Raw genomic sequence first — 13,659 nt, forward strand, 5'->3', positions numbered from 1 at the left:
CCCTCCAGGTGACAAACCACCCCCTTCTCTCCCTCCCCAGTTCAGTATGGTCACTGATGAGTGAGTTCCATCCTGTCATCCAGGACATTGATGCAGATGTTAAACAGAATCAGCTCCAATATGACCTCTGAAGAAATCCATTCAACACCACAGGGCTCCAAGACAACAATTAGCAACTCCTGCTACATGTGTACTATGACATGTATCATTACACGTCTGACATGATAAACTCACTTTTTTTCTCTCTCTGGGCTAGCTTCTGATCCATGATAATATTTTCCCTTTTGCCATTCTACCTGAGGCTCCACAGCCTCATGTGGGACCTCTCAATAATCTAAATAAATACCATTCCCCTTAATCTGGTTTTACTGTTTTATTAAAAAACTCCACGTCACAAAGATTTTATTCATTTGAATTATCCTTCTGGGTTTTTTCCTTGACTTTGAGGTTCAAAACAGGTATTTCCAGGGTTGTGCTTGCTTTTAAAATCTATATGTATTTAACCAATTTGCCAGGTGCTAATGCACAGCTCTCTTTGTACTTTACCACATTGCTCCACAACCTTCTTAAACATGTAAGCTACCCATCGGTCCCGCTCCAGTCCCTGGAGGCCTTGATGCTCATTAGAGAAGGTGAATTATTTTTTTAAATAGCTCATCCACCTCATTCCTAATCTGCCTCAGATCTTAATGCCTTTTAAGTCTGCAGCTTGTTTAACACCTCTTTTATTGTCATTTTTAACCTCCAAGCTGCATCATTGCTACCAGGAAGTAGCAGGTAGGGAAGCAATCACATCAGAGTAGACAGGTGCAAATAAGTTGTGTAACTTACCAAAATTCTTTTCTCTTTTAGACCCACAAAATCTTTGCTGGCTTCTGGATACTGATGGCTTTGTTGGCTGGCTTTACACCATTACCTGTACTTTCCAAATAACATCTGGCTCGTTCTGGTTGGCTGCTGCAACTTAGGCCCCTGTTTGCTAATCACGGAAGACTGGAGTTCAGCAATTTGCAGGATTTCTGTTTTACCATGTCCTGAGCCTTCATCTTATTTGCCATAGTGTTTTACACCTTGTCTTCCTCCTGCTCTTTCTGATCACTTCTACGCATGGCTCAGTGGTATTTTAAAGTTCAAAGCTTTTTAAAGTACTTTTCCATTAACTAGACTTTCTCATTTCTTTTTACTTCTCTTAATTTTCACCTTGTAAGAGTTGGACAGCTACTCTAAATTAGTAGAGTTTGTAGCCAATGGAGAGAAAAGGGCTTAGCCACACAGTTTCAGGATGGCTTAGTCACTCAGGAAAGAGGATGAAGATAGGTGGGATGAACCTTTCTGTAAGAATCTCTTTCTGTCTTGCGGGAGTAGAGAGGGAACCTAGAAAGAGTCAGACTAAGTGCTGTGACTGTTTCCCTTTGCCCTGGTCATCTTTGCTGCCCTGTGACAAAACTCTTTGAAAGTGAGCCCTACTATACCTTTAATGCATTGTCATTTAGTGGCTTGGACTATCTGTTTCCTAAAACTAAATTGAGATGATCCCTTTCTTGGGCTGATCTAACAAAAACCAGGACATCCTGCTTTTCACCATCTTCCCTCACTGACTGTTCTTCCACCCTTCCCTTGTAACATCTCTGTGTTCGTTGGACCCCTCCATTCAACTCACTTCCCTGGCAGAGGACTAATCCAGGAAAAAAGCAGATAGGTTTTCTGGTAGGTTTTAATGAGGTGAAAGAACCCAGTGAAGGCCTTGACATGTGTCAGAGTGTGCCTGATGGGAGGGGAGAACAGTGCAGCCAGGAGGGAAGGAACGGGGTGAAGAGACAGGAACTAAGATCTTCCCATTTTGGATAGTAGCATACTGTTAGACAAGCTTAGCTATCTTAGGTAATGTAATCCACAGAGATCTGATTAAATCATTGTTCTAAACCTGATCCTGTCTGACCAATTAACAAGTAACTAATGCCTCCTGTAATTATCATGTAATGCTAGATTTTCACTGCTTCTTTTCTTTCCCCATTGTACAAATAATTCCTTCATCCAGGGCAAGTTGGGATTTACATCCATCCTCATTCAGCTGCATCTCCACGCTGCACTAGATGATTGGTAATTTGTACTTCACCTATTGGCATACAGATACTTACTGTTTCCACACAATTATGTACCTCCAGGTAAAAGCAGGACAGGTTTCAACATCTGAGTCATTTTAGCAGTGCAACACAACCAGGAGAGGTGAGCTGGAGAAGATGGGGCTTAGCTGATCTTTTCCATCTCTGATTTCTAAGACTTTCATTCTTTTGGTACCAGTCAAAAATTTGGCAGATATAACTTCAGAGAGGATCTGAGTTTTGTTTCTAGAAGGCAATCACAACTGTGTGTGACACAGTTTCTCCAGATATGTAAGCACTGCCTGCCTTGGCAAAGAGAGTTTTGAGAGTCAGTGAGTATAGTGGGAAGAGTTTTTATTTCCTAAAGAACGGATGGTGGAAGAAACGAAAGAAAAGAAAACCCTTTAAAAATCTGGGATTTTAGCTAAAAAAAAAGATACATTCTCTGAAAACAAACCTATACCATCTAAAGTGCTAGGGTTGCAAGTGCTCAAAAATAGGCACTACTGAAATCAGAGCAGTGTGCCAATCTGTAATATTGTATATAATGCCATGAAACCACACAGGAGCATGTATATAACTAGTTCCCCTGTCCCTACCCCTAACTTTTATGGCATTTAACTTCTCACCTCATTATTCCCTTTCCTCCTCTACCTCTTTCTTCTCTCACAGTCACCATCACAGCCCTGTTCAGAACGAACTTTCGCATGGATTTCCCCTTTGATCTGCAAGAGCTGCCAGCATTTGCTGTAATAGGGTAAGTTCCCAGGAGCCTGGCTCCTTTCTTTGTAAAGGTTATCATGTGAGCTTTGTTAGGAATTCTTTTGCAAAACAGTTACAGCTCTTTTACACAGTTTGATTGTCACAATTAAGGCCTCTGCTTGTTGGGATTCCTCCTTCAGAAATGGTGCCCATGTAACACAATGGGTAAGGAAGGAAATGTGGGTATTATCAAGCTGTTTATTTCCATATATCTTTTTCAGAAATTAAGTTCTGGAAAAAAAGTAAGTCTAAATTGGTCTAGGTTCCAGGTATAAGTTCATTCTTTCTTTTCCCAAATTTTCCTCCACAAACGAAACCAACTCAGATATCTCCATAAATAAAATAAAACTGGCACTTATCTTAATAAATTAACTGTTTCTCTCACTGGATCCAATTACAGTTCAGTTACCCTTGCTACCATGTCGAGTGTACCAACCTCTCTTGAAAAGGATAACCATTCTGGCCTTGTAAAAGGGAATCTTCCTGGTTAAATCTTTTGTCCCATTTTTGTCAAGTGAAAACTGACTTGTTGGGTCAGTTCATTTGGGGATGCCATCAACACGGTTAAAGGGCCATTTAGTAAATCTGAATCCTCAGTATTCTGTGGGTTAATTATTTGCCACATAAAATAACACTTCCCCTTACCAATTCCAAAGGCACTCTTTTTTCACTCTTTTTTTTTCTACTTCATTTTCAGTATTAGGCCCTGTTTATCCAGGTCTCATTAAGCTAGAGAGCACAAGGATCAAGACCAGTCTTTACACAACTATACTTTTTTGGCTTTATTAGGATGAGGAACATAGGCCTAAGTGATTAGGATCAGAGATGACATACTTTGGTTTAGGCACAAGATTTGCTATTACTTTTAATATTTGATGTAGGTATATAATTTTGCTGAATCAGAGTTAAACTACCTTCATTTTTACTATTTCCTGTTCCAACCTGATGTCTAAGTTCTGACAATACTGGTCTTTGCCCAGTCGCTCTTCTCCAGCCCCACGGAGATCTGTCAGTCCTTTTTTATAGATTATTTTTATAGATAAAACTTATAGTTTTTATAGATGAGATTTCCCCCTCTAAGCAAGAGAAAATTTAAGTGGTAAACTGGCAGTGTGTGTGACAAAGAGGTCCAAAATAATCTCTCCCCTTTCATCAGGGAGTCAACGTCTTCAAGTGAGTTGCTGTAGGAGTAACCCTCTAGGTGACATTTAAAAGACTTCATAAACAGCTGAAGATGAAAAACACTTCAACCTAGTTTCTTGGTTGATGGTTTGTGTTTGGTATCATTTTATTTCATTTTCTCCACTTTAGGATATGTTCTGGATTCCTTGGAGCATTTTTCGTTTATCTCAATCGCCAAGTGGTCCTATGCATCAGGCGTCATACAGCTCTGAGCCAGTTTCTCACCAAATAGTGAGTGCCTTTGAAGATATTCTCTTTAGGGACTGGATTTTTATACCCTACTGGTATTGGATAGTAATAAATGCTTTCTGGAAGCTAGTAGACTATCTTACACTATTTCAAGTGTAAGATAGTAAAAATATGAGAAACTGAAATTATATGAGAACAAAATATCTGCAAACTTCAAGAGAATTTGTTCTGAGCTGGATTTTCTTCTTGACCAGCCCCAATAGTTTCAAATAGCTTCTTGATTTAGAAGGAATAGTCTGTAATATTCATTAAGAGGACAAGGGAAACTACTGATTGGACAGAAAATGTTTTTAATTAGAAAATCAACGATCATGCTTTTTAAGATCATGCTGCTTCTGATTTTTTTTTTTAGAATCTGTAAAAAATAAATTCAACATCATTTATATTTAAGAAAATTAAATACAACTGAAATCTAACTATGTCTTTAAAATCTAAAATTTTTTAAATCAAAATGTGGGCAAAAATGTAAAGAATGTGCTGCGGTATTGCAATTACTGCATACTTACGAACTAAAAGCTGAAACTGATAGTAACCAAATGGTGTGAATTACAGCATGGAAGAGAAATGCAAAACAAAATTAAAATCTTAGCAATAAAGGTTTTACAGGGCACTTGAAGATACTTTTTTCCCCTCTCTAATAAAGTTATAACCTGCAAAGTTATAACCTGAAGAAGAAAAGGTGGCTAACTGTAAATGTCTTCAGTCTCTTTACAGAAGAAATCTGATGTTATAAGAATTTTTTAAGTTGAGAGGTGTGGAGGACCTACATTTCTTAGCAAGTTGCAGATCTGAGCAGAAGAAAACCACTACTTAAAAAAGAAGTTCAGACTGACTTTATTTATTATGTGGAAGAAAAATTGTCTTTCTTCATTATGTAGCATTACCCACAAGCACCAGCAGACCCATCAAAGAAAGCTAATAGAGAAGTGGAGCAAAGCCTGAAAAGTGGGAATTTACTTTAAACTTTTGACTAATTTCTCAGAATTTTGTAGGTTCTTAGAGTGAAAGAAATTAAAGGTTATATTTTGTCTTCCTGAATACCACAGCATCTCAGCCAGAAATTCCTGTAGGGAACACAGTAATTTGTCAGGGGAGGCCTGACAGGATTAGTCCAGCATGTGGAGGCAGCTTAGACTCATGTTGTCTTAGTGCCCATGAAGCACCACAGTGTACCCAGAAACCCATCCTGGGATTAGACACAGCAGTAGGCAAACACAGAGGGCTTCAGCCTGCTCTCCAGCTGTGCCCCACTGGCCCAGCACAGCTAGACCTACTAGCCACCAAGGACACTTTCCCAAAAAGTGTGACAGTCAGCAATTCAATGGAAAGAAAAGCAGTTTTTCTCATAAGAGTTAATGCAATGGGGGATGCATGCAGAAATGTATGGAAAAAACCTACATTTAAATACACTAGGACAGGATACATTGCATGGGGGATGAAGAGGCAAGACTGGCATAATCAGGACAAATGGAGGAGGTGCTGGCTTTTGACAATAGGTCAACACATCATTGTAAATACACATCCCCCCATGTATTCAAGTCTGTGCATTTTGTACATCCCTGTCTCCCTCCATCCCTCCCATTACACTAATTCTGATGGGAAAAATGTCTTTGCTGACTCTTGAACTCTCTATGAATGTTGATGATCAGTGGAGCAGGGCATTAAATTGCCAGTAACAGAACTCCAAAGCAATGGATACAGATGTGGCAGAGAGCTTTCACAGAAATAGCATTCATAGTGATAGTGCTACAAGAAAAGAATGTGAGGTTGTATTTTAATAAAATTTTCTTTCTTTTCAGCCGCCTCATATACCCTGGGGTTATAACCTTCCTTATAGCAACTGTGACCTTTCCTCCAGGATTTGGGCAGTTCATGGCAGGAGAGGTGAGAGTGGGATGTGTATTTGCAATTCTGTGCAGTTCTGTGGAACAGTCTCCCCTTATCCTGTGCCCCAATAAACCATAAGGTTTTATGTCATAGAAAGGGGAAGAAAGATTTGGGAGGAGTTTGGACTGAAGAGGGACTATATTCTGAGACTTATGATCTCTGCTGTCTCCTTCATATAAAACTTGAAAAAGGTCCATTCTCCTAAGCAAGTAATAAGATGTTACCCCATGTGTGAAAGTAGTGATCCTTTCACCAGTTCAGGTAAAGTCCCATCTCTCTTCCTGAAGAATAAAAATGTGAATTAAGTCTCATAATCATGAATTACCAAAGTAAAAATCTCCTCCGCTTTCTTGGAACAAAGGTGGAATATTTACTCCATCTAATCTCATGGCTCATGCCTGGTTTTTTTGCTGTTTAGTTGATGCCACGGGAAGCCATCAGCTCTCTCTTTGATAACTATACCTGGGCAAAATACACAGGAGACCCTCAGATCCTAGGGAAATCTGCTGCCTGGATCCATCCCAAAGTCAGTGTCTTCATCATCATCCTGCTTTTCTTCCTCATGAAGGTAGGAAACCCAGTTCACCATAACCCTTCTCCACTTGGAGTGAATATTCCTGATGCTTTGTAAAATAGTTTGTGAACTGCCAGTGAGGACTTGCTGGGTATTGAATGAAGCACTACAACTGAAATGGGGTCTTATATCTTTTGAAGTGATTTTTGCCCACCTTGAATGCAAGATTACCAAAATTATTAGGGAATAGTTTCCTGGCCTTAATATAGTGATCTCTTTCACTGCTCCCTAGGTCTTCTTCCTCATGCATCCTGCTGAATGACCTTTGGTACCCACTGTGTAGTAGTTGGTAGGGAGGACTACATCAGGGAAGATTTCTGAAGTTCCAGAAAAAATAAGTAATTGAGTAAAAAGCTCTCAGATAATTTATATTTGGTCTAAATAAAGCCTGATACAGTCTACTTAATATTCCTGACTACAGATAGGAGACAAATAAGAATATGCAAGCACAATCTATAGTTGTGTGAGACTCAAGGATTTGTTAGCAGTACCGTAACTCGATGGAGAAATACAGCTTTGCAGTGAGCAACAGTTTTGCTCACTTCTCGGAAAGCAACAGTGGATTAAATGTTCTGAGCTGACATAGTCTGTGGAACTTGCAACTGTTCAGCCTCTGAAAGGATCAGCTGTGTTACTGACACATGACAGAGCAAGAGAAGAGGTTTGAAAGAAGAAAATATATTCCTGTGTTCAAAATACAAGTAGCAAGGAAGAGGTTTTCCTAGGGGGGAGGGGGAAGATAAAAGGGTAAAAATATCATAGAAATGGTGATTTTTTTTGTTGCAAAGGAGCAAAAGAGCTGAGGCCATCTTGCAATATCAGTTGAACATTTCAGTAGATCAGGAATGGACATCAATGATTGATTGACACAGCTGATTCCACCTAAAGTAAAACACTATCAAATTTCTGACAGGCAGTTAAGGGTTCTGCTTCTGTGATAATTCTGATTATAGTGTACCAAACAGATAAGGTCTCATTTACTTGAATAAAAGAGGGATGGACTACATGGCGTATCTATCCTGAACCCATCTGTTCTCCTTTGGAAGAGTTGTATCCTCAGACACTAGATTCATTGGCCTTGTCCCATTAACTAAAGGCTTCCTCAACTCACTAGATAACTGCTCCAAGCAGTTTATTTTCTTCTGGATATATTCAGAGTTGGGATAGACCACATAAAAAAGAAACTGCTGTTTCGACTCCGGGCAAAGACTTGGCCTGATTCTCCACTGCACTATAATCCCAATTCTCAGCTGTATTTGGCCTGGGTTTGGTACTGCGAAGACAGAGCTTAGTTAGCAGTACTCCACTTCTGCAGCTTGCTGGCCTCTGTAGCCAGCCAGGAACTTCTCCCCTGGAATATTCAAATGGCTTATGGAAGGAAGAGCAACAGCCAGTATCAAATTGATGGTCCAACCCATCCTCACAGGCTGTTCCTCTACCATGGGCTGAGAGATGCTGTTCTGCTGGCTCTTTGTTACCTTTGTAGAGGGCTTTCCTAAATGGAAGGCTACATCCTGGCTTCATTTTCCCTTTTATGCCAACCATCCTATGAGAGTTACAGCAGAAAAGCTGTCCTGGGTGGATTTCCTCTCAGCAAACTGACTGTCTACAGATTAGTATCTCATCTACAGCTACAACAACGTCTGCAGAGGCATCACCTCCTCAAAGGTGGACCTTGAACAGGAAGGATTTGCCCACTCTGAGGAGACTATGGTCCTGAAATACCTGAAAGTATTGCTCTTGATGTGCTGGACCATGGTTGTCTCTCTCCTATGGATGATACTGCTGCAGCAAGTGACATCTTGCCAGTACGCTTCTTTGTACAATCTTTTGAAACAGCAGCATTCTCTGTGTTTCCCTCAACTGTGGAAATCTCTTGTCATATTGCCTGAGAAAGTCTGAGCGTATTGGCCTTTGAGGTGTTTGTAAGATTAGGTTGTTGCCGGCAGAAGAAGTTTGTATGTGCTGGGCTAAGTCAGCATTTGAATCGGTTTTAGCAGTACCAGGACAGATTTCATCATTTTGCCCAACATACTGATAGGACAAGAGGCAATAGACACAAGCTATAATACAGGAAACTTATGTGAGTTGGACTTCAGGAAAAAAGTCTCCCCGGAGTGTGGGTCAGCAGTGGCACAAATGCCCAAAAAAGCTGGGGAATCTCCACCCTTCAAGATGTTCAGAACTCACCTGGACAAGGCCCTGAGCAACCTGATCTAACTTAGAAATTAGCCCTTCTGGGAGCAGGGAGTTGGGGGAGAGACCCCCAGAGTTCCCTTCACACTGAAATCTTTCTGAGTCTGTGAAATTTTGACAACCTTGTTCTATGAAAAGCTAAGCTGTTTGGAGCAGTAGGAAATCTCAGCTTCTGAGGTGCAAGGCAAAGGAGTTCTCATGTTCATCCAGCCCCTTGGTGATTCAGCTTCCCTGCCGCCACAGCGGTTGCCCAGAGGTCCTCTGCGTCAGTGTTGGTGTGTTGCCAGAGTTCCTCCAGCTCCCCTTCACACCCCACAGCCCCTTCACTTTCTGGCTGAACTGCCAGATCCCTCAGAACGTGTCTCCTCACGGATTCACAGGCTGGGCAGTAGAGTAGGGCTGCAGGAAACGCTATTGCTGCTCAGTAACAACTGCACCCTCTGCCTCTGTTCTAGTTCTGGATGTCTGTCATTGCTACCACGATGCCAATCCCCTGTGGAGGCTTCATGCCTGTTTTTGTTCTAGGTGAGTTTCAATTTTGGGTTGCAGCGTATAGGTCTGACAGGTGGAGAGGATGAGAGACATTGCATACGTACCCAGTAGGTTTCTTCTAGTGGATGAGGAGTCATCACTTGACGTCTATGACAAGCTTGGTTAACAGTCCATATCCCAGCCTCTGAGTCTCTGCTTTTGTCATTTCCCAGCCCCAAATCCAAATGCTGAGGAGGAAATCCCTGTCCTTTTACATAAGGAAAGCCACACTGTGGGGAGGTATGCTGAGCCATGGCCTTCTAATTTCTCTGCCTCTTCACCTACAGAGGAACTCTCATCCTACAATTAGTAGTAGTTGCTCCTTTCACCCCTGAAGGCCAACTAGAAGAGATAACCTCAAAACTAGTGCCTGCAATGTATCCCACCACTTACTCATTTCTTCTGACTGAAATATGGTAACATACAGGAGTTTATTGTTTTTAACTGGTTTTAATTCCAAGACCAAAACATAAAAAGAATATGATGCTAATGTTAAGAAAGAGAAGCTATGTTAGACTAAAGTATACAAGCTCATGAAGTTCAGCAGTAAGGATCCACAGCTCTTAAATTAAATGGTGTGCGCTAAGGACCTCTGGGTTCTGGCAGGCAGCAACTGAACATGAGTCAGCAGCATGCCCTTGCAGTGATGAAGGCTAACCATAAACAAGGCTGTATTAGGAAAAGCCTAGCCAGCAAGGCAAAGAAATTGGTTATTTCCCTGCATTCAGCATTTTGGACACAATTCTGGAATATTGTGCCATTCTGTGTCCACCAATACAAGAGATTTTGACAAAGTGCAATGAGTCCAGTGGAGGCCACTGAGATTGTTGGGGAGTTGGAGCACAAAACAAACAAGGGAAGCCTGAGGCTGTGGGAAGCTCACCATCCCCGAGTCGTGCCACTCCTCAGCACCATATCAGAAGCAGGCTCTTTACTTATGCTAGATCCCTCCCTGTTGTCACAGTTCAGCCTGCAGAAGAGAGGGCCAAGACGGGACCTATCTGCATCCTTCACCACCTAATGCAGAAGGGGATAGAGAGGATATAAAGACTCCTTGTAGAGACACACAGTAAATAGGAGGTAAAGGCACAAGTTGTAACAGGGGAAATCCTGATGAGACATAAGAAAAAAATTGTTTCCTTGGTTAAGGTGCTCAGAAAGGCTGGAGAATCTCCATCCTTGCAGACTTTTAAAGCTTGTCTGGACAAGGCCCTGGGTGACTTGATGTCACTTTGAAATTAGCACCGTTGTAAGCAGGGGTCAGAACAAGACCTCCAAAAATCCCTTCCCTCTTAAACTCTTCTGTAAGCTGTGATTCTAGTGTTTGGACATTGATAGAATGAGTGTGTGAAGGGCCTCAACTGTGATCTGGACTGACATTGTACATATTCTGAAAATATTTCCTCCTACCTGGGAATCACAAATACCACTGTGCCTGGTGTGCCTAAGTGGAAGAATGAGGGGTCAACTGTACTTACATATCTTAGTACTTTTTTGTCCTCTTGGAGTCTAACTTCTATATTTTGTAACTGAGAACTACTCTTTAGTCCCCAGTGTCATTTTAATGTAAGTTTTTATTTTGTTTCTGTTAGAAAATACTCAAGTGATTGCACAGTATAGCTGCACAGCACAGACTGGGTGTTCCTTAGGTGTTAATTCCATAATTATCAGTGATATTTTCCAGGTGCTGCATTTGGACGTCTTATTGGGGAAATCATGGCATCACTTTTTCCCAATGGGATCCTCTTTGATGGTATTGTTTATCAAATCTTACCTGGAGGGTATGCTGTCATTGGTGAGTATGCATGTCTTTTTCTTTGCCTGGTCCCATCCCCATGAGTTTCCTGGTTGACATTACATGCTGTTTCTATATGACAGTCATCTTCTCTCCCTATTCCTTTTCCACCCTACCTGGGAAAGGTGCAGCAGCTCTGACAGGAGCAGTGAGCCACACTGTCTCCACTGCTGTGATCTGCTTCGAGCTGACAGGTCAGATCTCTCACATCCTCCCCATGATGGTGGCTGTCATTCTTGCCAACATGGTGGCCCAGAGTCTGCAGCCCAGCCTCTATGATAGCATCATCCAGGTGAAGAAGTTGCCCTACCTGCCAGACCTGGGCTGGAATCACATAAGGTATAGTAGTAAAACAGAGGTGGAGGTGGGGAGTGGCAAAGAATTAAAGCAGAAGAGGATGAGACCATGGGAGAATAAAAGGTCATGAAAAGGGGATAGTACTACAAAGAAAATAAAAAGGCAGAATAGGCCTGGAGCAAGGGAAAAAAAAGTGGTGGAGTAGTATCAGGGTTTGTACACAGAAACAGAGAAAAGTCCTCTTCTTTTTTTTCACTGAAAGCACAGGTTTGAATAATCTGCAACATTACTGAATTTGTATTGATGTTACCAAATTGCTTCAGTTTAAAAATTTAAAAATCAAGTGTCTCATTTTCCATTTTGTTCTGAATTCAGTGGGGTTTGGATTTTTTTTCTCCAGCAAATGTTTGAAATATCATTTTATTTGGATATTTTGCTTAAAACAAAATTCAGTTATTCATATACATTCCTTCTTCTCTCTAGTATATATAATATACATAGGTATGTATCTATAAAACATGTATACATATATGTATATATATGTGTGTGTTTTTATGGTGAGGGGTAATGGAGTGGAATACAACTGTAATGAAAATCCAGTTAATCTGTGTTGATCCTGTTGGAAAGTCCTCTTTGGTTACTCTCACAGAAGATTAGCAACTGTGCTGAGAACACTTTTTAAAGAAGTGGTCATTTATATATTTCTTTAAAGAATTTATCTGCTAGACATTTTTAATATGCTAACTTTTCACCTTATTGTCCATAAATTCACAGCAAATATAATATCTTTGTTGAGGATATTATGGTCCAAGATGTGAAATTCGTCTCCTCCAACTGTAAATACCGAGACTTGCAAACTCTACTCCAAAGCACCACTGTTAAGACTTTGCCTCTGGTGGACTCACCAGGTAAGCAATGTGGCGAAACTGGTCCTTCCTGGAGACTGTCTCAGCTTAAAGAGCCAAAGAAACTAGCTTTCAAATTACATACTGTGAAGGAGACAGTGTGACCCGCTACATAAAATATTGTCCTAAAAATCTTCCGCTATGGATGCTGTATGACAGAAGGCTGTTTCAGCTGGTCAGACAGGTAAGCTGGAGTGTGGGCAGTGAAGCAGATATAGCAGGTAAGGGAGGTGTGTGGGAAGTTTGTGGACTGAACTGTGACAACAGGGAGGGATCTAGCATAAGTAAAGAGCCTGCTTCTGATATGGTGCTGAGGAGTGGCACGACTCGGGGATGGTGAGCTTCCCACAGCCCCACGGTGTATTAGCAGCAACTAGCAGGGGTGCTCAGTGACTCTTGTATAGCTCTAAGTAGTATGAATCCGAGCACTTTGAAGAGGTTGGAGGGAGGAAGGGGCAGTGTGTGGCAGGGGACATTCAAAACCTTGAAGTGGCTTAATGGCTTCTCTGCTCTGTGTTATGCAGAGACCATGATCCTTCTGGGATCTGTAGAGCGATCTGAACTGCAGGCTCTCCTCCAGAGACATATAAGCCCAGAACGGCGACGGCTCCTCAACAGAGAAATGCAGCAGAAGCTGTCTGAGGCACCCTACGATGGGCACAGCAAGGGACCATGGGCAACGCTGCCAAAGCTGAAGCATGAATCTTTTGCTTATGTTGATGAGGATGAGGATACAGATGAGAAGGGAGAGGTGAGGGAGAGAAGTGGAGAGACTGCAACACAGAGACTGCTTAAGAAGCAGTAAGGCACTTGGAGAGGCTGAGGGCTGAGGAAAAAATGACACGGGGTGGACTTTATTTTCTCTCCTTTCTGTAACAGCTGCCTCGGCCCCCAAGTCCCACTCCCAGTTACCCAGAGGAGCCCAATGGCCCGACAAGTCCTCTTAAACAAATGCCTGAAACTTCGGAGCCACAGCAACTCCCAGGTATGGTAACTTCTGGCATGCCTCAGCCACGTCCTAGCCCGCTTGTGGAAGCTTTCATGCTAACTGTGTGTACCTGCCTGTGCGAGGTGCTGATTTCCGAGACTGAAAGAAGGAGCTTTCTCTGCTGTTCCTGTATTAAAGGTACTTTGTTAATGCACCTCAACATCAGTATAACGAACCTGGAAACATCTTCT

General features: G+C 41.7%; 1 protein-coding gene across 1 annotated transcript in view; it reads left to right on the top strand.

Moving 5' to 3' along the window:
- The window catches only part of CLCN1 (chloride voltage-gated channel 1), a 54,328-nt gene that overhangs the window by 33,048 nt on the left and 7,621 nt on the right, over positions 1 to 13,659 (top strand). The window contains exons 10-19 of the mRNA XM_076334771.1: positions 2,775 to 2,859; positions 4,176 to 4,277; positions 6,095 to 6,179; positions 6,601 to 6,750; positions 9,408 to 9,477; positions 11,168 to 11,278; positions 11,404 to 11,617; positions 12,350 to 12,483; positions 13,005 to 13,231; positions 13,360 to 13,465. Of these exons, the coding sequence (XP_076190886.1) occupies positions 2,775 to 2,859; positions 4,176 to 4,277; positions 6,095 to 6,179; positions 6,601 to 6,750; positions 9,408 to 9,477; positions 11,168 to 11,278; positions 11,404 to 11,617; positions 12,350 to 12,483; positions 13,005 to 13,231; positions 13,360 to 13,465 (1,284 nt within the window). The remainder of the gene's footprint in view (positions 1 to 2,774; positions 2,860 to 4,175; positions 4,278 to 6,094; positions 6,180 to 6,600; positions 6,751 to 9,407; positions 9,478 to 11,167; positions 11,279 to 11,403; positions 11,618 to 12,349; positions 12,484 to 13,004; positions 13,232 to 13,359; positions 13,466 to 13,659) is intronic.

Source organism: Aptenodytes patagonicus, chromosome 1 (assembly GCF_965638725.1).
Source record: "Aptenodytes patagonicus chromosome 1, bAptPat1.pri.cur, whole genome shotgun sequence".
Taxonomy (NCBI): Eukaryota; Metazoa; Chordata; class Aves; order Sphenisciformes; family Spheniscidae; genus Aptenodytes; species Aptenodytes patagonicus.